The sequence below is a fragment of the Crocuta crocuta genome, unplaced genomic scaffold, assembly GCF_008692635.1.
Source record: "Crocuta crocuta isolate KB4526 unplaced genomic scaffold, BGI_CrCroc_1.0 scaffold273, whole genome shotgun sequence".
Classification (NCBI taxonomy): Eukaryota; Metazoa; Chordata; class Mammalia; order Carnivora; family Hyaenidae; genus Crocuta; species Crocuta crocuta.
The window spans coordinates 956553-981252 of record NW_027529425.1 but is presented as its reverse complement, the minus strand read 5'-3'; the positions used below and the strand labels follow the sequence as shown (position 1 = coordinate 981252).

General features: G+C 40.3%; 1 protein-coding gene across 2 annotated transcripts; it reads left to right on the top strand.

Annotated features, from left to right (window-relative positions):
• Nucleotides 1–279: 279 nt before the first annotated feature.
• Nucleotides 280–21951, top strand: LOC144227125 (cytochrome P450 3A12-like). Of its 2 annotated transcripts, XR_013333855.1 has the most exons (11): nt 297–377; nt 7085–7198; nt 7469–7557; nt 9325–9473; nt 11370–11497; nt 12977–13043; nt 15099–15259; nt 17124–17350; nt 19838–20000; nt 21245–21433; nt 21919–21951. XR_013333855.1 is itself a non-coding variant. In XM_077758674.1 (10 exons), exons 1-10 carry the CDS (start codon nt 324–326, stop codon nt 21338–21340), a joined length of 1248 nt encoding a protein of 415 aa, XP_077614800.1. In that variant the 5' UTR covers nt 280–323; the 3' UTR covers nt 21341–21656. The 2 variants fall into 2 exon arrangements, 1 of the variants encoding a protein (XP_077614800.1); XM_077758674.1 differs by lacking the exon at nt 21919–21951 and having other exon boundaries at nt 280–377; nt 21245–21656.
• The last annotated feature ends 2749 nt before the right edge of the window (nt 21952–24700 follow it).

Sequence of the window (24700 nt, the reverse complement as noted above, 5' to 3'; positions counted from 1 at the left end):
CTAATCCATCTTCTTGTTTGATAATATAGACAAAATATTTAAAATGTTTGAAGTACTTCTAAAATATTTGAAATATTTTTAACATGCAAAAAATTATGGAGAATGGTCCCAGAAATACCCACATACACATGTAGACTTAATAAGCGTTCTAATGTCATTTCTGGCCATGGTCTCAGAGATTGGATTAGGTAACATCAGGATAAAAGTCTAGACTTCCAGGAGTGGCTGCCATTGCACAAACTGGCATGTTAAATAATCAGCTCTGTTTCCCTGACACAGGTTTTAATGGGCGACAGCCGGTGTTGGCTATCACAGATCCGGACATGATCAAAACAGTACTAGTGAAAGAATGCTATTCTGTCTTCACAAACCGGCGGGTAGGCATGGATTTATCTTAAATTTACATAGTTATTTCTAAAACTTTTATTTGAAAATAATAATAGATTCCCTGGAAATTGTCCCAGGAGGTGTCATGTCATGTGGCCTCCAAGCTGTTTCCTCTAAGATAATATCTTGCTTAACTATATAGGACAGTATCAAAGCAGAATTTGTCATTGGTTCTAGCCACAGAGCTTATTCAGATTTCAGCAGTTTTAGGTTTACCCATTTGTGTGTGTGTGTGTGTGTGTGTGCGCGCACGCGTGTGTTGCTGTCTGAATATTTATCTTACATGTAGATTAGTGTAGCCACCAGCACAATCACGTTACAGAGCTGTTCCATCACCAAAAGTCTCCCTCTTAGTATTCTTCTGTAGGCACAGTGTGTAGCTTGTCTTTTTGTTGTATCAGGGTCTACAGCAGAGCAAACTTTTTTTTTAAATTTTGATAAGTCCAGTTCATTTGTTTTTTCCTTTTATGGGTTTTGACTTTGGCATCATGTTTGAAAACTCTTCACCTAGCTGCAAGTCCCAAGGATTTTCTCCAAGCATTTAGTTTTATGTTTTACATTTAAGTCTGTGATCTGTTTTGTGTTCATTTTAGTGTTAATTGTGAGATGGGAAGTTTAGGTCAAGGATCTTTGTTTTTGGCCCTTGAATGTCTAATTGCTCCAGCACCAGTGTGAAAAGTCTGTACTTCCTCCACTGAATTGATTTTGTACTAATATTAAAATTCAGAGGGGCATGTGTGTGTGTGTTTCTCATTTTCTGTTCTGTTCATTGATCTCTGTATCTAGTCCTGCACCAGTGCTAGGCTATCTTGATTACTGTAGCCGTGTAGTACCTCTCACATATGTCCAGTGATTCCTCCCATTTTATTTTTGTTAGAATTGTGTTAGCTATTCCAGCTGCTTTGCCTTTCCATACAAATTCAGAACTTATCTATGTTTACCTAATAGCAGAGACTTTGTAACACATGCTTCAAACCCATAGATCTGTTTGGGAGAAATTTGTATCTTCACTAAGTCATGTCTGTCAATTCATGAACATACTATGTGTTTATTTAGGTTTTCTTTGATTTTTTTCACCAATGTGTAGCTCTCAGCACAGGAAAAACATGCATGTGTTATAAAAAATGTGTACCTAAAATAGTGCACTTTCTTTGAGTGATTATTGCGTTTTTAATGGCTTTTGACATATTCTTGTTATTATATAGAAATGTGGTTGGGTTTTGTGTTGATCTTGTTTCCTACAACCTAGCTGAGCTCATTTACTAGATGCAGAGTTGTTCTTTTTTATATTCGTCAAGATTTTCTACATTGCCATTATGTCATTTGAAATACGGATACTCCTATTTTTAATCTTTCCATTCTGTATGTCTTTTATTTCTTTGTTTTGTCTTATTGGACTAGCTAGATTTTCTAGTACAATGTTGAATAAGAGTGGTTAGAGTGGATATTCTGTCTTGTTCCTGATGTTAGGGGGAAGCATTCAGTCTTTCATCATTAAAAAATTTAGATATATATGTTTATAATAAAAACTGCTTACATTTATATTATATATAAGGGCTGCCTGGGAGGCTTAGTCGGTTAAGCGTCCGACTTTCGCTTAGGTCATGATGTCGCGGTTTGTGGGTTCGAGCCCCGCGTCGGGCTCTGTGCTGACTGCCGGCTCAGAGCCTGGAGCCTGTTTCAGTCTGTGACTCCCTCTCTCTCTGACCCTCCCCTGCTCATGTTGTCTCTCTCTCTCTCTCCTATAAATAAATAAAACATTAAAAAATTATATATAAAATGAAATGATTATGGCACATGAATTAATTAATGTTACCAGCAACATCCAGAGTTACTCTGTGTGTGTGTGTGTGTGTGTGTGTGTGTGTGTTAAGAACATCTAAGATCTACTTTTTTAGCAAATTTCAAGTATATACTACAGTGGTAATTATTATAATCCCCATGCAGTATATTCAGTCTCCACTACTTATTTATCTTATAGCTGAAAATTTGCACCATTTGGTTAGTGTCTGCCCTTTGCCCTCCTCCCCAGCCGCTGATAACTAACACTACCTTCTATAATGAGCTTGTCTTTATTTTTCCGATTCCACTTATAAGTGAGATCATGAGATACCTGTCCTTCTGTGTCTGGTTTAGCTCCCTTAGCATCTTGTCTATGTTGTCCAGGTTCATCCATATTGTTTGAAATGGCATGATTTCCTTCCTTTTTAAGGCTGAGTAATATTGCCATTTCTTTATCCATTCATCCATCCATTTACATTTATTTTTTTCCTTTTGCATATTTTTTCTTTTATAGTTTATTGTCAGTTGGTTTCCATATAACACCCAGTGCTCATCCCAACAAGTGCATTCATTTACATTTAAAGAGTTATTGATAAGTTAGGATTTACCGTTGTCATTTTGGTAATCCAGGTGTTTCATAGATCACTTATTCCTTCTTCCTGTCTTCCTTTGTGATTTTACGTATTTTTTTTATAGTGGTATGCTTTGATCTTTTTCTCTTTATCTTTTCAGTATCTACTCTAGTTTTTTTTTTAATGTTTATTTTTGGGAGAGATACTGAGACAGAGCATGAGTCAGGGAGGGGCAGAGAGAGAGGGAGACACAGAATCTGAAGCAGGCTTCAGGCTCTGAGCTGTTAGCACAGAGCCTGACATGGGGTTTGAACTCATGAACCATGAGATTATGATCTGAGCCTCAATTGGACATTGCAACCTACTGAGCCACCCAAATGCCCCTAATTATTTCTCTTTAACCTTTCACTAGAGTTATAAGTAATTTTCACATCCCAGTACAATTTACATTTACCAGTGAAATTTTATACTTTCATGTGATTTCATGTTACTAGTAAGTGTCCTTTTTTTTAGCTTGAAGAACTCTCTTTAGTATTTCTTTAAAGGCAAGGTTAGTGGTTATGAATTATTTCCATTTTTGTTTTTTTTAAATAGTTTATTGTCAAGTTGGTTTCCATATAATACCCAGTGCTCATCCACACAAGTACCCTCCTCCATGCCCATCACCCTCTTCCCCTCCCCTTCACTCCCATCAGCCCTCAGTTTGTTCTCGGCATTCAAGAGTCTCTCATGGTTTGCCTCTCTCCCTTTCCCCCACCATTTCCGCCCTTCTTCTCCCCCTTGTTCCTCCGTCAAGTTCCTCCTAATCCTCCTATACGTGCAAACATATGATATTTGTCCTTCTCTGCCTGACTTATCTGCATAAAGTATTCTTGAAAAATCACTCACTCTCTTCTGGCTTTCAAGATTGCTGCTGAGGAATCAGCTGATGGCCACAGGGATGTCCTCCTTTTATATGATGAGCTCCTTTTCTCTTGCTCCTTTCAAGACTTTTCTTTGTCTTGGGACACCTGGGTGGCTCAGTCAGTAAAGCATCTGACTTCAGCTCAGGTCATGATCTAGAGGTCTGTGGGTTTAAACCCCATGTCGGGCTCTGTGCTGACAGCTCAGAGCCTGGAGCCTGTTTCAGATTCTGTCTCTCTCTCTCTCTCTGCCCCTCCCCAATTCATGCTCTGTCTCTCTCTGTCTCAAAAATAAATAAACGTTAAATTTTTAAAAATATTTTTTTGTCTTTAGTTTTTGACAGTTATAATGTATCTTGGTGAAGTCTTTTTTTGATTCAATCTTATTGAGGGCTTTTAAGCTCATGTCCCAAGATTTCCATATATTTCCCAAGGTTTGGGAAGTTTTCAGCCATTGTTTCTTTAAATAAGCATTCTGCCCACTTTTCTGCTCATATATGGGAATGCATATTGTTTCATTTGATGGTGTCCTATAAGTCCTTTTGGTGCTTTTTCTTCCCAGGCTTTGTCATTTTTTTTTTTTTTTTTTTACCTTACTCTGACTGGATAATTGAAAATAATTCAGGAGAGCAAGGTTGGTTCAGGCAGTTGGGGGCCTCAACATCAACAACTGCATGATTCTTGGCAGCAAGAGGAATGGAAGGTTCTTGTGGCTGCAGCAGCTGTTGGGATAATCAGTAACACCATTAGGTCCAGCACCAGGGGACTGGGGCAAGCAGAATGGTGGCCAGAATTGGTGCTATATACACAATCATTGTGTGTAGTGGGGGTGGGGGTACTGAAAGCAGGCTTATCCCCAGAACAGGGCTGGGGCCACCAGTGGGGACCATGGCCAGCTGTGAGCACACAGGTATATTCAGGGGCTAGCCACTGCTGCATGCATGGCAATGAGTGCTTGTGACTAGAATCTGGCCATGTATAGTTGTACAGCTTCAGGGTTTAGCTGTGGACTCTTGTGGTAGTGTAGTCCAGTGATAGGAATCAGGCCTAACCTCAGGTACCTCAGTCATTCATCATTGATGTGATGTTAGCTCTAGGGTTGTTATATACTCTTTATGAAATTGAGGAAGATGTTGTCTGTTCCTAGTTTGTCAGTTTTTAATATGAATGGGTGTTAGAGATATCTGTATTAAAACAAAATAATAAATCTATAAGGAACTCACCAAACTCCACACCTGAAAAACAAACAATCCGGTGAAGAAATGGGTAGAAGATATGAACAGACACTTCTCCAGAGAGGACATCCAGGTGGCCAACAGACACATGAAACGATGCTCAACATCCGTCCTCATCAGGGAAATACAATCAAAACCACACTGAGATACCACCTCACTCCAGTCAGAGTGGCTAAAATGAGCAAATCAGAGGACTCTAAATGCTGGCGTGGATGTGGAGAAACGGGCACCCTCCTACACTGTTGGTGGGAATGTAAACTGGTACAGCCCCTCTGGAAAACAGTATGGAAGTTCCTCAAAAAATTAGCAATAGAACTCCCCTATGGCCCAGCAATAGCACTGCTAGGAATTTACCCAAGGGATACAGGAGTGCTGATGCATAGGGGCACATGTACCCCAACGTTCATAGCAGCACTCTCAACAATAGCCAAAACATGGAAAGAGCCTAAGTGTCCATCCACTGACGAATGGATCAAGAAGATGTAGTTTATCTATACAATGGAATACTCCATGGCAGTGAGAAAGAATAAAATCTGGCCATGTGTAGCAACGTGGATGGAACTTGATGGTGTTATGCTGAGCGAAATAAGTCAGGCAGAGAAGGACAGATACCATATGTTTGCACGTATAGAAGTATTAGGAGGAACTTAACAGAGGACCATGGGGGAGAAGAAAGGGAAAATTGTGGGAGAGATGGAGAGAGGCAAACCATGAGAGACTCTTGTATGCTGAGAACAAACTGAGGTCTGATGGGGTTGGGGGAGAGGGGAAGGTGGGTGGTGGGCATGGAAGAGGGCACTTGTGGGGATGAGTACTGGGTGTTATATGGAAACCAGCTTGACAGTAAACTATTATTAAAAAATAAAAATTGGGGCGCCTGGGTGGCTTAGTCGGTTAAGCGTCCGACTTTCGCTTAGGTCATGATCTCGCGGTTGGTGGGTTCGAGCCCCGCGTCGGGCTCTGTGCTGACTGCCAGCTCAGAGCCTGGAGCCTGTTTCAGTCTGTGTCTCCCTCTCTCTCTGACCCTCCCTGCTCGTGCTGTCTCTCTCTCTCTCCTAGAAATAAATAAAAACATTTAAAAAAAAACATTAAAAAAAATAAAAATAAAAATAAAAACCATCTTGCATCTAAAAATAAAACAACAAAGTACAGTTTTGGAAGATGGAAGAAAAATTTGGGTTTGTTGGCCAATAGGCCAGTACCAATCTGAGATATAGAATTATCTCTCTCTTTTTCCTTCTGTCTCTTTGGGGAAATACAGGGGGAATAGATTTCTCATAACTGCATCATTTCTTCAGAATAGATTCCTAATTTTTTTAGTGTTAATTATAGTATTTTTTAAAAATCACCATAACAAGACATCTGTTTTGTGAGTTGCTCCTGCTGTAGATATATGTAAAGACAGAACTGGTTTGAGGCACTATGCAGCTTGCCAGGGCTATCTGGCTATCTCTACCAATCCATTTCTATTCTGCACAGGTTAGGACTAGGGGTTGATACTCTGTATTTCCCTGGAGGAGTAGTTTCCCTACCAAATTTACCTAACCACATTTAAATTAAAACATTGGGATATAAAGCCTGGAAAACACATCAGGTGGCATGATGTGTTTTTCAGCTTCTTAGAGGGGTAGGCATTTGGTATAAACATCTGTTGAACGTCTGACATAGGGCCTGCTACTCAGTAGACAATCACTAAGTACTTGTTGAATAATTTCTTTTTTTTTAGATAGTTTATTGTCAAGTTGGTTTGCATATAACACCCAGTGCTCATCCCCACAAGTGCCCTCCTTCATGCCCATCACCTCTCTTCCCCTCCCCCCACTCCATCTCCCCTCAGTTTGTTCTCAGCATTCAAGAGTCTCTCATGGTTTGCCTCCCTCCCTCTCCCTCACTATTTTTCCCCTTCTTCTCCCCCATGGTCCTCCGTTAAGTTGCTCCTAATCCTCCTATATGTGCAAACATATGGTATCTGTCCTTCTCTGCCTGACTTATTTCGCTCAGCATAACACCCTCAAGTTCCATCCACATTGCTACAAATGGTCAGATTTCATTCTTTCTCATTGCCATGGAGTATTCCATTGTATAGATAAACCACATCTTCTTGATCCAACTTGTTGAATAATTTCTATCCATTTGACAAATTTTCTACAACCTTTGAGACCTTCAAAAATTATATAAGGCAAAATGTCTTTTGCTTTGATGCTAGCCTCTTGGTCCAGTGGGAATTATGAAAAATGCCATCTCTCTGTCTGAGGATGAACAATGGAAGAGAATACGAACATTGCTGTCTCCAACCTTCACCAGTGGAAAGCTCAAGGAGGTAAAAAAAAAAAAAGGGGGGGGGAGGGCTTTCAGTTAGAAAGTTAAGGAATACATCTGTGAACAGGTAGAAAATAAGATCACAGTCCATTTCTTAGGTGTAGTCTGCTGAATTTGGGCTTCTTAAAAATGGTCTTTTATCTTCATGTCCGGGAAGAGACATGATAATATTTGTTATTAAATGTACTTACTGCTTTATGGTTATGAAATCCAGGTCATTCTAGGACTTGATTCTCAGATTTAAATCAAGTGGTCTTGCATTTGTGTGTAGATGTTCCCCATCATTGGCCAGTATGGAGATGTGTTGGTGAGGAACCTGAGGAAGGAGGCAGAGAAAGGCAAGCCTGTCACCTTGAAAGAGTAAGTAGATCTGCACCTGCTGGGCTTCTGACTCTGTCATGACACTTTCCATCTGCCACCACAGAGCCAGATTCTCACTGTTGAGTTAGTCCCGTGATCAAACATAAGTAGGCCTGTGGAGTTACAAGTCCAGTGGGCCACCCAAGAAGAAGTAACATCCCTCAAAAGGCAGGACAGTCAGGAGAGAACAGATCTTCTTTTGTGTACACGATACAGGATTAATTTATCTACTTGATTGTCCCCTTGGATATTCTAGAAGACAAAAATACATTGTTTGAAAATAAGAAACATAATTTACTAAATCGTTGAGTGTAGAGGGTATGGAATGGTGGGAGGGGAAGGCACTTTGTATATATTGGTGGGCAGTGGGGGGGGGCAGGGAATTTATCATGTGGAACTTGGAACAACTTCCTGATTTTGTTGAGGATATTAGCAAACACTGTATATTAACTTTATGACCACTTGTCCATTTTTGAACCTTAGCAGAGAGAAGACCTTGCTCATGGGATGAGGAGGGTGACCATACGCACATATGTATACAGTTTTTTGCCTAAACCATGATATTTTAAAATTATGCAGGATGAACAGATGTACATTGGAACTGTTCTAGGAAACCTGGTGGCATATGATCACTTAGCTATGGCAACCCACAAATCAATTTTGGAGAGATTTACTATATATATTTTTACTAGGAAAATTCTTAGATCTTACATTTTCCTGATATGAGTGTGTCCTGATGGAAAGCTCTGATCACTGGAGTTGAGGAAAAAAGATCTTTCAGGAGCCTTAGCAGGAGTGTAGAGAAGGAGGGATGACATTCCTTTCAGCACAGAGCATGGTGTTGCTGTTCTGTAATGTGCTGAAGAGGAACTTCAGCTCTGAGCATAGATACCGTGGTGAGAGAAGGTCCAGATCAGTTTCACCGTTCTTGACTCCTCTGAGGGTTAATTATTCCACTGTTTGTCCTGCTCAGATACACTGCTTATCCACCTTCTACTGTCATACTAAAAACACACTACTGTAATTTGTCTGACTTTGGGTCTCTATTCCTTTATGACAGCTCCTTGAGTTCAGAAGTGTCTCTAACTTGCCATAGAGTCCCCATCACCCTTAGCACAGGGCCAGTGGCATCACTAGCATGATGACTCTTTCAAATTCCTCATGAATACCTACCCCACGAATGAGTGTGATGGCATATAGACTCTTCAGATGATCCAGAAGGTGGTTCCAAAAGTGTGGCTCTTCACCAACTGATGAATGGATCATGAAGATGTGGTATATTTGTACAATGGAATACTACATGGCAATGAGAAAGAATGAAATCTGGCCATTTGTAGCAACATGGATGGGTGGGTGCTGAGTGAAATAAGTCAGGCAGAGAAGGACAAATACCATATGTTTGCACTTATGGGTGGATTAGGAGGAAGTTAATGAAGGGCAATGCAGGAGAAGAAGGGGAAAAATAGTTGGGGAGAGGGAGGGAGGCAAACCATGAGAGACTCTTGAATGCTGAGAACAAACTGAGGGCTGATGGGAGTGGGGGAGAGGGGAAGGTGGGTGATGGGCATGGAGGAGGGCGCTTGTTGGAATGAGCACTGGGTGTTAAATGCAAACCAATTTGACAATAAAGTATTTAAGAAAAAAACAAAAAATGTGGCTCTTGTGTGGCCTTAGCATTGAAATCTAATGTTCTTTTGGCTGCATGTGTTGGATAGGGATAGTAGAGTTTCTGATTTTAATTATCCATGTCTTTCTTTCTCTACTCAGCATCTTGGGGGCTTACAGCATGGATGTGATTACCGGTACTTCCTTTGGAGTGAACATTGATTCCCTCAACAACCCACAAGATCCCTTCGTAGAAAATACGAGGAAGCTCTTAAAGTTTTCATTCTTTGATCCACTTTTCTTCTCAATACGTATGTACATTACTATTTTTTCTTCTCCCTTCCTTTTCTCCTTTTCTTCCTTCCTCCCTCCCTCCCTCCCTTCCTACCTTTCTACAACAATTTTATTGAGATATAACTTCACATAACATATAATTCCCTTTTAAAATGTACAATTGAGAATTTGGCTATTGAGATAGTGCTGCTACAAACATTGGGATGCACGTGCCCCTTTGGATCAGCATTTTTGTATCCTTTGGATAAATAACTAGTCATGCAATTGCAGGCTCATAGGGTAGTTTTGTTTTTAATGTTTTGAGGAACCTCCATGCTGTTTTCCAGAGTGGCTGCACCAGTTTTTATTCTACCAACAGCATAAAAGTGTTCCCCTTTCTCTGTATCCTTGCTAACATCTGTTATTTCACAAGTTGTTAATTTTAGCCATTCTGACAGTGTGAGTTTGTTCTTGTATTTTAGAGTCTCTTATCGTTTGCCTCTCTTTCTGTTTTTTCTTATTTTATTTTTTTCTTCCCTTCTCCTATGTTCATCTGTTCTGTTTCTTAAATTCATATAGGAATGAAATCATATGACGTTTCTTTTTCTAACTGAATTATTTCACTTAGCATAATACACTCTAGTTTCATCCATTCTTTTTGATCGTCAAGTAATATTCCATTATATATATATGTGTATATATATATGTATATATATATACACACACACACACCACATCTTTTTTTTTTAACAAATAGTTTATTACNATTTCGTTCTTTCTCATTGCCATGCAGCATTCCATTGTATAGATAAACCACATCTTCTTGATCCATTCGTCTGTTGATGGACACTTAGGCTCTTTCCATGTTTTCGCTATTGTTGAGAGTACTGCTATGAACATTGGGGTACATGAGCTTCATTTTCTATTTCATAGGTTTCTGGTCTTGTCTCTATTATGTGCTTCCTTCTGCTTGCTTTGGGTTTAATTTCCTCTTGTTTTTCTGACATGTTTATGGCAGAAAGCTGGATCATTGAATCATTGAATTGAGATCTTGGTTCTTTTTAAATGTAGACATTTATAGCGATAAATTTTTTCTGGCACAACTTTTGCTACACCCAAGAGTTAGTATTTCACGTCTTCATTTTGATCAGCCTCCAAGTAATTCCTCCTTTTAATTAAGAAATTACTAATGTTTATTTATTTTTGAGAGAAAGAAAGACAAAGCACAAATGGGGAAGGGGCAGAGAGAGAGGGAGACACAGAATCCAAAGCAGGTTCCAGGATCTGAGCTGTCAGTACAGACCCTTACATGGCGCTCGAACTCATGAACTGTGAGATCATGACCTGAGCTGAAGTCAGACGCTTAACTGACTGAGCCACCCAGGCACACTTCCAAGTAATTCTTAATTACCTTTTTTATTTCTTCTTTGAACTATTGGTTATATAGGAGTGCAATGTTTAATTTCCGTGTATTTTTTGAGTTTCCCAATGTTGTTTATGTTCTCAGTTTCTAGTTTTATTACATTGTGGTCAAAGGGCATACTATGTATTATTTGCATTCTGACAACCGTTTCTTAAACAGTATGATTAATTCAAGTAACATATTATGGTCTGGTTTATCCAAAAAGGCTCAGTCTAAAAATAAAAGATAAGATATCCAGTAAAGTAATTCTGTTGCTTTGGTCACTCCAAAGTTGTGGAGGTGGACACTGATCTCACTGCTATAGTTGTGGTCACCATGTGTGACTTGCCCTGTCTCAGCCATTGGCTTGAAATTTCTGTAAGGGAAATGACTTGAAAGTCCATAAGGGAATGACTTCTGGCTTCAATGACTCCTGGTGTCTTTTACTCCTGTGATTGGAAGAGTATATTATAATTGCTGCAGGTAAATTTTGCATTTTCACTGTGCTTTCCATTGCTCTTTTTCCTTACAGTACTCTTCCCATTCCTTACCCCAGTTTTTGAAATATTAAATATCTGGCTGTTTCCAAAAATGGTTACTGAGTTTTTCACAAAATCTGTAACAAGAATGAAGGAAAGTCGCCTCAAAGATAAACAAAAGGTAAATCCAGTGGTGGTAACATGTGGGTGTTCACTTTTGATCTTTTCTTGAGTTGTGTACATCTCAAATGTGCACTTCTATGTATGTTTTTATGGTAGGTAGAGAACTGTAGGGTTTAGTATAGGAGAGTTCTAACATTTTAGAGAGAATGAAGAAGGTGGAAGTTAAGGAAAGAGTTAAGAAACTGAGTCAGAGAAAGAATGCTTATAATAATAAGCATGGCAACTCGTATGTCACTGCACAAAATTTGGTGAGAGAAAAACTACCATTTCACTTCAATAAATTGTCAAAGCACAAAAATCACTGTGTAAAAATAAATTTCTGTTTATTATAATTTTGCCAGATCTAACATTGGCAAAGAATGGCTTAAATTCTAAGCCTCTTGTTTTACACATTCTCTAGTGGAAGGTCCTATTAGGCACCTGGTGGAGTATAATCTGTGTTAAATTTGAGGCTGATATTGTCTAGAATGGGCAGGAGTCTTCTCTGGGCACTAAGGCAGAAAGCTGGCTAAGCCAGTTTTGCCTTCAATGAGGCCTGTTGGCGAGAAAAGAATATGTGCAGGACAGAGAGACAGGGTTGGGTACCCCAGGATGTCACTGAAGATTGTGCAGAGTTCTGGGAGGGTGGAAGAATGGAAGATGCTGACACAGAAGCTCCCCATAGAGTTTGCAGAGGTCAGGGGATTGATCTATGTGACCATTCATTAAAAATTATGGCCAGAGTTCCATTTGTAGCAACATGGATGGAACTTGAGGGTGTTAAGCTAAGTGAAATAAGTCAGGCAGAAAAGGACAGATGCCGTAGGTTTGCACGTATAGGAGGATTAGGAGCAACTTAACAGAGGACCATGGGGGAGAAGAAGGGAAAAAATAGTGGGGGAGAGGGAGGGAGGCAAACCATGAGAGACTCTTAAATGCTGAGAACAAAGTGAGGGTTGATAGGAGTAGGGGAGAGGGGGAAAGGGGTGATGGGTATGAAGCAGGGCACTTGTTGGTATAAGCACTGGGTGTTATATGGAAACCAACTTAACAAGAATCTATAAAAGAAAAAAAGAATGATAGATAGATAGATAGATAGATAGATAGATAGATAGATAGATAATTAAAGAAAAAAAAAAAGAATCATGGCCAGAGTTAAACAGGACTGGCATCAGGGATTTTCTCCTGAACAAGCAGGCATGACAAGAGAGGGAGCAGGCAGTTCTTTGGCTATGAAGCTGTGGTCAACAGCCAGAAAAGCTGAAGGCAGGAACCAAAAAGCAGTGGGACTGAATAGCTGGATTCCTGTCAGAGAAGCATCCTGTTCTCCAAGTTTGTAGCTGGAAGTTTTTGTTTAGTGATGACTCTGCAAAAACTAGTCAGATCTCTGTATGTAAAGGGGCCATATTCTCAGGAAAGAAGTTAAGTCCTGCACCCCTGACTTAATTCTGACTTCACAAGTGACCTTTTGTCATTGCAATTTTCTTTCTGCTTCCAGCACCGAGTGGATTTGCTTCAGCTGATGATTAACTCCCAGAATTCCAAAGAAACAGACACCCATAAAGGTAAGCAAGGAGAGTATCAAAGAGCCAGTGATGGGAGGCTCAGAGGCAGGAGTGGTTCTGAGATGTGCACAGAGGTTTTTAGCAGGTAAAATTTCTGCAAATTGAAGAACAACACGTGTTCAGATACAAATGATAGCAGAAGCACTTTCCAGAAGCCCACAGCCTCAGGTTTGTTCAGAGCCAGCGGGCAATGATAGACTAAGCAATTCATTGTCTGCCACAGAGGAGCTTGTTTCCAATGTGAATCCTCTGACCTACTCCAGACCCACTGAATCAGAACCTCTGTCTAGAAATTCATATCAAGGCTTCATCACACCAGAAGGCACAGGCCCCCGGTGTTGGTGACCTTCACTTGGAACAACTGGTTAAAGTTGTGTTCACTGGCATAATGTACTTGTAAAGTTTTATTTTTCCCTTTGTAATTAGTAAATAACTGGTGCAGGAAGCCTTTGCAACTGTGTAAATACTATGGGTTATTTTTCAAAGTTTAACCTACTACCTATGTTGTCCATGGATGGCATTTGACTGAAACTATTATTACTATTATTCCAGAATGGTGACTTTTTAAATCTATCATTTCTTTTATATTCATGTGTTAACGTTCCATTTTTATGGAAGCTATTTATTCTCTCATGAGTAAATTTATTTATATATGTCAGTATGATCTCATGTATAACTAACTTAATCTTTTACACCATTTTTTATTTAGATCATCAATTCTCTCAGATTTGTCCTCTGGAAGGCCTTTCAAGTGGGCTCCTGTGTATTCTTTTAATTATTTCTTCTTATTTTTTTAGGCTTTCAATAGACTTTATTTTTTATACCAGTTTTAAGTTCACTGAAATTGAGTGAAAAACATAGAGATTTCATATATATATATGTTTTTTTACAATGTGTTACATCTATTACAATCAATGTCCCAAACAGTGACACATTATCACCATCCCAAATCCTTGGTTTACATTACAGTTCATGTTTGGTGTTGTCCATTATATGGGTTTTGACAAATGTATAATGATGTCTATTCACTTTTACAGTACATAGAGTATTCTGTATTCTTTTCCCATATTTTTTCTGAGAATTTCCTTGAATTCTGGTGTGAGACACTCCGAGTTTATCTTTTGTTTCCCCTGATGAGTGTTGGAATCAGCCATTTCTCCATGAATCTGTTTCTTTTTAGTGAGAAATGGTATTTAGAAATCAAAATCTGGGATCTAGGAGTGCTCATTACTACCAGGGTTTCTTTGCTTTATTTCCTCGCAGAGGACCAAGCTAAGAACATGAAATATATTTATACAGGAGAGATAAACATGAGTATATCCATATCTATCCATAACCAGTGGTATAATTATGCTCTCTATATCTGAAAGAAAAAAGTAGTCTTGATTTAGCTGTGTCTATGACAGAAATATTCCCATTGTGTTTAATTTTAAGTATCTCTGGTTTGACAACAATCTCACAAAATTCTTGAATATTTAACCATTGATTTTTGAGAAAAAGGATGGTTTATTCCATCATATCACATATCCGTAGCCCAACATTTTTCTCTTAAATTCTCTTAAGTCACTAGTATGTTGAGATGAAAGATCATTTAACTTTCCTGACAATCCTTAGCACTTCAAACTTTCTCATAAAATTTAAGCTGTATTTTAGCTGGAAGAATTTAAATTTTCATGGGGAACAGTGCTATCTCATGTTACATGTGGCTGAAGTACTTTTAGGATTCTCCAATGAACAGACTGATAACACTGTGTACATCAGACAGAAATGTCATCTTACGAAACTACCCACGTGTGGTGGTGGAGAGGGTGGCATAACCAGAAGCAAATGGCTAAGAATAGTATAGACCTTGGGAATAAACAGGTCAAGACAACTTTTGCCTCTTTCTTGCTCTGGAAGATAGACATAAGAGTGAAAACTCTCCAGAGTTTGATTACAAATTGCTTTTATATTTTTCCTTTGAGGGATTTGAGAGTTTCAGGTGGATTTCTCATCATCTACTATGATGTCTTATATTTGCCTGCTGTAGCTAACATGCCTTTCCCCTCCTTTTAGCTCTGTCTGATCTAGAGCTTGTGGCCCAATCGATTATCTTTATTTTTGCTGGCTATGAGCCAACCAGCACTTCTCTCTCCTTCCTTGTGTATGAACTGGCCACTCACCCTGATGTCCAGCAGAAACTGCAGGAGGAGATTGATGCGACTTTCCCCAATAAGGTGAGTGGGTCATACCTGCAGAAGGAATCAGGATGGGCTTGGATATGAATCAGTAACAGATTAGCCCTCTAATCTAGTGGGTTTTCATAGCAAAAGTTCACTTCCACTCACATTCGCATATCCAACATGGGTCTTAGTGGAGAATGGGAGCAAGTCTCTGCTCCATATAGTTAATTGGGAATACAGGGCATTGAGACTCCACTTTTAATACCTGTATTAATTGGAACTTGGGGACTTCGTGTTGGCTGCAGAACAAGAACTAGAGTTATATACCTGCTTTTCAAATGTTTTTCCCTGAACTGACATACATCTCTGCAGTTCATAGCCCATATACAAAGTTGTTTCCCATAAATTCACGTAGACTGGGGAATATAGGGGTCCTACATGGATATTGGATAAGTCATGAGTGTCTCTACCACACATCCTAAGAAGTGTCCTCTCAAATTATCTCCATGTCACAAGGCAGGAAACTGAACTACGGAGAGACAACATAACTTTCTTTTTTTTCTTTTTTTTTTTTTAAATGTTTTTTTATTTATTTCTAGGAGAGAGAGAGACAGCGTGAACAGGGGAGGGTCAGAGAGAGAGGGGGTCACAGACTGAAACAGGCTCCAGGCTCCGAGCTGGCAGTCAGCACAGAGCCCGACGCGGGGCTCGAACCCACGAACCGCGAGATCATAGACAACATAACTTTCTTACACTATCACATAACTGGTGTTAAATAAGCCAGTCTAGGAGCCAGGATAACAGGATCCTGATTGAATTCTTAACCTCTCCAATGTTGGCTTTTAAATATAACACAAAGAGGGGCGCCTGGGTGGCTTAGTCGGTTAAGCGTCCGACTTTCGCTTAGGTCATGATCTCGCGGTTCGTGGGTTCGAGCCCCGCGTCGGGCTCTGTGCTGACTGCTAGCTCAGAGCCTGGAGCCTGTTTCAGTCTGTGACTCCCTCTATCTCTGACCCTCCCCTGCTCACGCTGTCTCTCTCTCTCTCTCTCCTAGAAATAAATAAAACATTAAAAAAAATTAAAAAAAATTAAATAAATATAACACCAAGAGACATGCACATATTGCCCATGCTGTCTCAGATCTCTTCCCAAACTGGAATTCCCTGTTTGTGAAGAGACCTGGCCACTGGAGCTACAGCAGCTTATTTGAAACCCTGAAGGTACAACTAGGAGACCCTTCTAGTGACAGAGGATGGGGCTGAGAGTAGGATTCTGATCCTCTTTACAAAGTCCCCTACAACTGAAGTTGTTTGCCAACAATTGGTAGCATCCTATCCTACCTATCTCTTGCCATATTTGGATCAAAAGGAACTAGTGTCTCCCCAAATTATTTATGGCTATTATATAATATAGTGTCTCTCTCTACATATTGTATGTATATTGAAAGAAATAGGAAGCAGGATATTTCAACTAGACAATTTTATGTGGATAAGGGATTTTTTTCTGTTGCATGTTCTCCTTCCTTGGTACAGATGTGTGGCCCCATATTTTGAAGGAAAGAATGACTTCAGTATTTTTCACTTAAGAGTAAGGGTCATCGTTTATCAGTCACCTTTGTTCACATGAAGAAGAAAAACCACACGTAGTTGTGGGAAGGATTTCCTGTTTAGGAACAGATTCTGTTTAGGGGAATGTCCTAGTGGTCTTCTCTAGTATTACTATTGCATACCTCCCAGGGGGCCATTGAGCAGGTCAAAGGACATGGTTGACATTGAAATGCTCATAAGTAGCCTTTACCAAAATATATGTATGATTCTTAGGGGTTCCTAACAGTTCAGTAGTATTCCATAGACTGAACTGTTAGGAACCAGATTGATTCCAAATCTCAATTTAGGAAAATCTGTTTCTTTCCTTCTAGGCACCTCCCACTTACGATGCCCTTGTACAGATGGAGTATCTTGACATGGTGTTGAATGAAACTCTCAGATTATACTCAATCGCTGGTAGACTTGAGAGGGTCTGTAAGAAAGATGTGGAAATCAGTGGTGTGTTCATTCCCAAAGGGACAGTGGTGATGGTGCCAACCTTTACTCTTCACCGGGACCCGGATCTCTGGCCAGAGCCTAAGGAATTCCATCCAGAAAGGTACAGGGAACCCTGAAAAAGAGAGTCCACCCTCATGTGGGAAGATATTCTGATATTTCTTTGTAAAGATGATTAACATGTGGTTGTTCAGTTGTTTGTGTATCTTTTTATATGTAGAAGTATTTTTCAAATTACAAAATGATGGTTGTTGTCAAATTTCTACAGACTGTAGTTGAGAAAAAAAGAAACTTAACATCATCATCAGTCCAATATATCAAGATTATTAATAATGAAGTGTTACATCTTTGTGGACATTTTCCCATGTATATATAGATTCCTTAAAGTTAGAATGACATTATATTTTTGACTACTCAATGTAACAGTAAACTATAATCAGTAAATTGTATGTAATTTGTATTTATGATTATATGCTTATATTATTTATTTAATCATTATCTTATTTAAGAAAACGGGACTCTTTTTTCTTTAAGTTTTTCTGTCCTCTCTCTAGCTCTGTGAATTTACTTCACACATCCTTACATTCCATGTTTGTAAACTTTGGCTGCCATTTCCACTAGCCTTAGCGGGAGAGCAGAGGCTGTGGAGCTGAGAGTCCTCATCCCTGGCAGGAGGAGCAGCCTCGTGAGGATGGGGGCACACACAGGTCCTGTGCTTCTGTGACTTCAGTCCTGTGCCAGCTCCCACCTCTCTTGGTATTGGGGATTCATCCAAAGTCAAATGCTTTCTAGCCATCTGAGACATCCTCCTTGGGGGGGTCTTGAGCTTTCTCTCTGGGAATCCAGAGCAGTGTCTGGCATTGGGCACAGCTTGAATTCTGCAAAGAGTTGGTGTTTTCCTGTTTGTTGTTGTGGTGAGGAAAATTTGGAGTGAACTTTGTAGGGATCTAGACTTGTAGCCCCTGACTCTAAGCTCCCTGATGGCAGGACCCTTGTCTTGTTGCATGGTGTCCCTAGTGCTAGTATTGTGTCTACATTTAGTCCTTGCTGAAAGAAGTCAGAATTGACCAAGCTGCCTGTTTCCTGGACCAAGAGACCTGGAGGTCCAACAAGCTCAGAAGTCCCCAGTCCTGTAGTTTCTCTAACAGAAACCAGAGACTCCTAGTACTTCTCTGTGATTCATTCACTCATGAGAGGAAGTGCTTACTTATGTGTGTCAGGGACTGTGCCAGGCAGCGCCAAATCCACATATTAAAAATGTCTCCTGTGGGGAATTTTGTTTTGTTTTATTTATTTCTGAAAGAGAGAGAGAGAGTAGGAGAGGGTCAGAGAGAGAGGGAGATACAGAATCTGAAAGAGGTTCCAGGCTCTGAGTTGGCAGTCAGTACAGAGCCCGATGCAGGGCTTGAACCCACAAACCATGAGATCATGACCTGAACCGAAGTCAGACGCTTAACCGACTGAGCCACCCAGGCACCCCTCTTGTGGAGAATTTTTGACACATACACAAGTATATTCTGTAGATGCATGTCTGTGAATATTCTTAATGCATCTATGTGTACCCATCATCTGCCCAACAACCAATAACCCATATTAACTGCCCCTATCCATACACCATAGCAATTCCTTGTCTTATACCCATATCTCTGTAAGACACATCATCTCATTCCAGAATGTTATCCATTTTTTTAAAAAATGTTTGTTTATTTTTGAGAAAGAGAGAGAGAAGCAAAGGGGCATAGGGAGAGGAAGAGAGAATCCCAAGCAAGCTCTGTGCAGTCAGCACAGAACCTGATGTGGGGCTTGAACTCATGAACCCTGAGATCATAACTTGAGCCAAAACCAAGAGTCAAATGCTTAACCGACTGAGCCACCCTGGTGCCCCAAATATTTTGCCCAAATTTTAAACACTTTTAAAAAATATCTACTGACAATGTCATTATCACTTTCTGGAAATCTATATTTTTCCTTAATATTAAGCAATCCATTTTGGTAAAATAGAAGTCTAACCTTCAAGGAATTTATAGCCTCATGGAAGAGACAGAGAAGAATTCAGTGATTACACTTATCTGTCAGTATGATTATAGTGAGGAGCATTGTGTGCTCCTGTAAATCTTCTGACAGGTTCTGTCAAAATGGTTGGAGGGATCCTAGTAGGGAGGTGAGGGAAGAGAAGAGAAAAATCACAGTGTAAATCATGGGAGGCATTTCTCCTGCTCCTTTTTCTTGAGCACTTGACAACCATAAGTCAGTTTAGGTAAGAACCTACCTTTCCTTCATCGGGTTCATTTCCCACTCACCTTTCAGACTGTGAACATCTCACCACCCTGACTGTAATTCTACTTTTAAATTAACTCTTCCTTATAACAACATTCATCTCATCACCTCAACAAGACTGGGTGCTCCCACAGGGTAAAGGGAATGTAGAGGATCTGTAGCTTACAGTTGTCACCACAGAATAAGCCAGGCAAGATTTCAGTGACCAGCCCCCAAGAGTGTCCTGTGTAGTCCAGGTTGAGAACCCCACACATGTGACTTTTGTGGTTTTTATGTTTCGCTAACCTGTTTTCAACCTGATTTGTGGAACCAGGTTCAGCAAGAAGAACAAGGAAAGCATAAATCCTTATATATACATGCCTTTTGGAACTGGACCCCGAAACTGCATTGGCATGAGGTTCGCGATCATGAACATGAAACTTGCTGCTGTCAGACTCCTGCAGAACTTCTCCTTCAAGCCTTGTAAAGAAACACAGGTCAGACAGAGAACTTTCTGCATAAAGAATGTTTTGCTGTTTTGTTTTTTTTTTTAGACTAAGAGATATGGAATGGATATGTGTGTGGGGGGGTGCGTGTGTGTGTGTGTATGAGAGAGAGAGAATGAGTTCATTTATCCTTAATAATTTGTTCTGCTGGCCAGAGATTTATTTGGAGTCATCAGTGACCCTTTAAGTTTCCTTCAGCTCTGAGTTCCACGTCTAGTTATAAGTGTCATTAGACTGAGTGCAGTTAGCATGACATGATTATGCACAGACCTTTGAACTTGAAAAATGTTTTAAATTTATTTCAAGTCCATTGAAAAGAAAGGACCATAACATGCACAAGTCGTGATGTGCAGTGATTACCACAACATGACTTTTGAATGATGCTATTCTCTACTGCAACTGACAGATGATCTCATGACCATGGTTCTCAACCCCTGCTTGTGCACTGGGATCAGTGGGTGCTTTAAAAATCCTGACACTCAAGTCATCTCAAAAATTCCAATATAGTATCTAAGCCAATTTGACAATAAATTATGTTTAAAAAGAAATTCTAATCTAATTCATCCAGAGTGTGGCTTTAAACATGCACCCATTGATTCTCAAGTGCAAGCAAAGTTGAGAATCACTGGTGTGAAGTATCTCTGCCAGATATGAAGGACTTCCATGGTCCAGGCCATTCTGATTACTTAGCACCACCTTCTGTGAGCGCTGCTCCAGTCAAATTGTGCTTTCTTTCCATCCCAATCTGCCATCATGAATGGATATTTCCACTGGGAGAGGTGACAGGATGTTTAACCATGAGGATGGCCATACAATAAAATGTGTAATACCCACTCAGGGTGACTTTGCAGGCTTCAACATATACAAAATTAACTCTGTATAACTTTTCAAATGGTTGCCTAATGTTCAAGAATTTGTTTTCAACTTTAAAGACTCATCCTTTTTACTTAAACTTTCAATCAAAAAAGAGCACAAACCAACATGACTTTGTGTCCAGCCACATACAGAGTAGGTGCTCAAAAGATATTCTGTTGAATGAGTCATGGGTGAATGTTTCCATGGTGCAGTCTTGACAGCTTACAGAGTAAGCTTAAATAATCAGAGATATATGATGCTAAAAGTAGTATTTATATGTTTGTAATGCATTATTGTCCTTCATGTATCTTGCCTGCTTTGCTTCTGTTGTTTGGCAGGGCTTCATTTCTCCTTCTCATATCCTTGTTTAACTGTTGCAGATCCCCCTCAAATTAAGTGCTCAAGGGTTTATTCTACCAGAAAAACCCATTATTCTCAAGGTTGAGCCAAGAGATGAAACTGTGAGTAGAGCCTGACTCTCTAAGGACTTTCCTTTTGTTCTTCAAGAAGCTGTGTCCCAGAACACCAAAGACTTCAATTTACTTTGTGAGTTCAACCCAGAAATGAAGGTGGGTTTCATGTACCACCTGTGATGGATGACTAGAGATTCTGTAGCTTTCTCAGTGTCTGTGTGGAGCATTATATATTGTGGAAAGTAAAGGAGGTGACTAATAAGTGCCATACATGTAGACTCAGTCTATATTGTTCCCATAGACCACCCCCAGTTAGTACCATCTACTCCCCTGAGCACTAATCAAGAATAAAAATTTCTTAACAATTTTATCAACAAACTTTCATGAAACAAGAATTTCTGTGGTGACTGTAGTAGTGACATTTATATCACACATCTTATTTTGAATATTACACCTTAACTATTACACTGAGTGTGTCAATCAGCATCTGTTTACAAAAATAGTAACTGATGTCTCCCTGCACATTAAGGCAGAATCCCAGTTAGTATTATATTATTAGTTTTGATATGATGTTTTCATCTCATCTGCCCTGATGGGTTGGTAGGTAGGGAACATGTTTTTTCTTTGTGTTCCATCCTCAGCTCCCTGCTATCCTGACACAGTAAACATCGAATAAGAGATGGTTGATTGGACAGTAGATTGGTAAGAAAAGCTAAAAGCATTTGTCAATTTCAAGTTGGTATCACAGAATATATCCTTTTCATCTACTCCACTCCCTACCCTTTCTTTTCCTTCTCCTCTCTTCTCTTTCACTGCTTTTCTTCCTGGCATAACACGGTTCTGGCAGCACAGCCAGGTGGGCAGCCCCACATTGGGGTTTAGTAGCAGAGAAGGGAGGCACAGTGACTCTAAAGTAGAGACAGAGTAGGGTGGGGAGGGTGTCCACATGGAAGAGCAACCTGTCATGGGTGTGGGAGCCCAAGCTAGGTGAGAAGGGTGTCCACACAGAGGGGGTGATCTGGTAAGAGCCAGAGCCTAAATATGATCTGGTAAGAGCCAAGTAATAGAGGGCATCGTGAGTGTTAAGGGATGTTGTTGGGATTCATTACATAAAGGAAGATTGATCAAATAATAAATACAATAAGAATAACGGAGGCCAGGTTTCACACTGTCAGGATGGGACTCACTGATTTGGAAATGGAGAAAGCCAAATGAAGCCTATGTATTCAGAGATTGGATCTGAGTGTCAATGTAAAGTCATGCTTTTTTTATAGATAGATTGATAGAGATAGAAATGTATGTGTGTGTGCGTGCGTGCATCCATGTGTGTATGTGCAAAGACACATATCCCCTACCTCTCTCCACAGACAGTTATTAGAAACAGTGACACTGTAAGACCAATGAGCACACCTTATGCCTATATCTTGGCCTATAAACATCGTTTGCCACTGAAAGGACCTAGGGCTTCTCAGAGAAAAGGCTGATTCCAGGTTGGGGGAGCACATGATGAGCCTGAAACATCTTGTCCTGCACAGTGATGGAGACACATCTCTCAGGACACAGAGCCAGCCTGAGGGGCTTCACAAACCCATGAAGCACAATTTGGGCATCTGGAAAACTAACAATAGAAAGGGATTAAGGCCTATTGAATTAACAGGAAAACACGAGTACCCATAGGTGGAATAAATACAGGATTGATTACAATTGATGAGGACACTGACACAGTTTCCTGAGTACTGCCACTCAAGCACCCATGAATTGCCAGGAGGAGAGAGCAGCTCACAAAGCAGAGACTTGGCAGATAAATGAGCATCATCAGGAACAGGAGAAAGCGATGGTGCATCACCCAATAGGACTTCGTCAAAAGAATCAAGCGTTACCTCCTGGATATTCTTGCCAAGGAGGCAAACCTGAAAGAAATCCTGGAAAAAGACAAACCCAAACTGAGGTATATCTAATCCTAATCTGCAACTGGTGTGTAATCTTCAACAAGGTCAATGTCATGAAAGTGGTTTTTAAAAAGAAGACAAAAAACAGCCCAGAGGTTTAGAAACATTGAGTGACTAACGGAGGACCGTGGTGGGGAAGAAGGGGGGAAAATAGTGGGGGAGAGGGAGGGAGGCAAACCATGAAAGACTCTTGAATGCTGAGAACAAACTGAGGACTGATGGGCATGGAGGAGGGCACTTGTGGGGATGAGCACTGGGTGTTATATGGGAACCAACTTGACAATAAACTATAAATAGGTAGATAGATAGATAGATAGATAGAGCCCAGATTGGAATCACTTACCCACTAACCCCACCTCAGAGCAAACCAAGACTAATGATGTTTTCAACCTATCCCAGGAAGGTGATTTTTTTTAACAGTCTGGGTGAAATTTCCTGATAGGCACTAGTGAGTCATCTGCAGGATAGAAACCCTGCAGGTCCTACCCCCAGAGAAAGGGTCCTGACCTGAAACAATCATTACTTTTCCTTCTAAGCACTTCCTGCCCAACCCTCCTCCCTGTAAAACCCTGCATCTTGTACACCTCTTGGGAACATCTGTCTGCCTGTCAGGTGGGATGCTACAGATTCATTAATTGCTTAATAAAGCCAATGAGATCTTCAACTTGACTTGCAGAAATTTTGTTTTTCAACAAAACTCAGAGACACACTAAGCAAGTGTTCCAGACTGAAGACAGAGATTAAAGAGGGGTAACATGGAAAATCAGCGTGTTGATTGGGTTCTTGTCTTATAAAGGACATTTGTGGGGACAGTTGGGGGAACTGAGGGCTCTGATGGATACATGGCAGTGTCCCTGCCCTGACTTTGATGGAGAATGTCTTCTTAGGAATTACAGGAGATTATAAAATACCAGATCAGCATTTACTCTGAGATGGGCCAGGAACATAGTTCTTTGAACAGACTCTTCTGGAAGCTTGTAATTATTTCAGAAGAAGTGGATCACAAAAGGAACTTGGACCTACACAGCTCTTCCCCTCCCTTGCCTTAGTCTGACTTGTATGATTTAATACAGGAGACATCACCACAGTGATTGAGTGATAGGGAGCTCTGAAGCTGTTTGTCCTGGACTGCATTTCTCTTTTTTTACTGAATAACTCTTGTGTCTGGTAAAACAACTGGTAGCTTTCACTTTAAAGGCTAAGAGTCATTACAACTCAGTGTGGACAGTCTTGGGGGCAGGGCTGCACTGCAGTGACAGGATGGAAACCCTCCCACTGCGTTCATGTGAGCTCTCTCCAGCCCTCTCTTAAGATTGCTTTTCTGGTGGGGATACCTGGGTGGCTCAGTGGGTAAAACGACCGACTTTGACTCAGGTCATGATCTCACGGTTCATGAGTTTGAGCTCCACGTCAGGCTCTGTGCTGACAGCTCAGAGCCTGGAGCCTGCTTCAGATTCTGTCTGTCTGTCTGTCT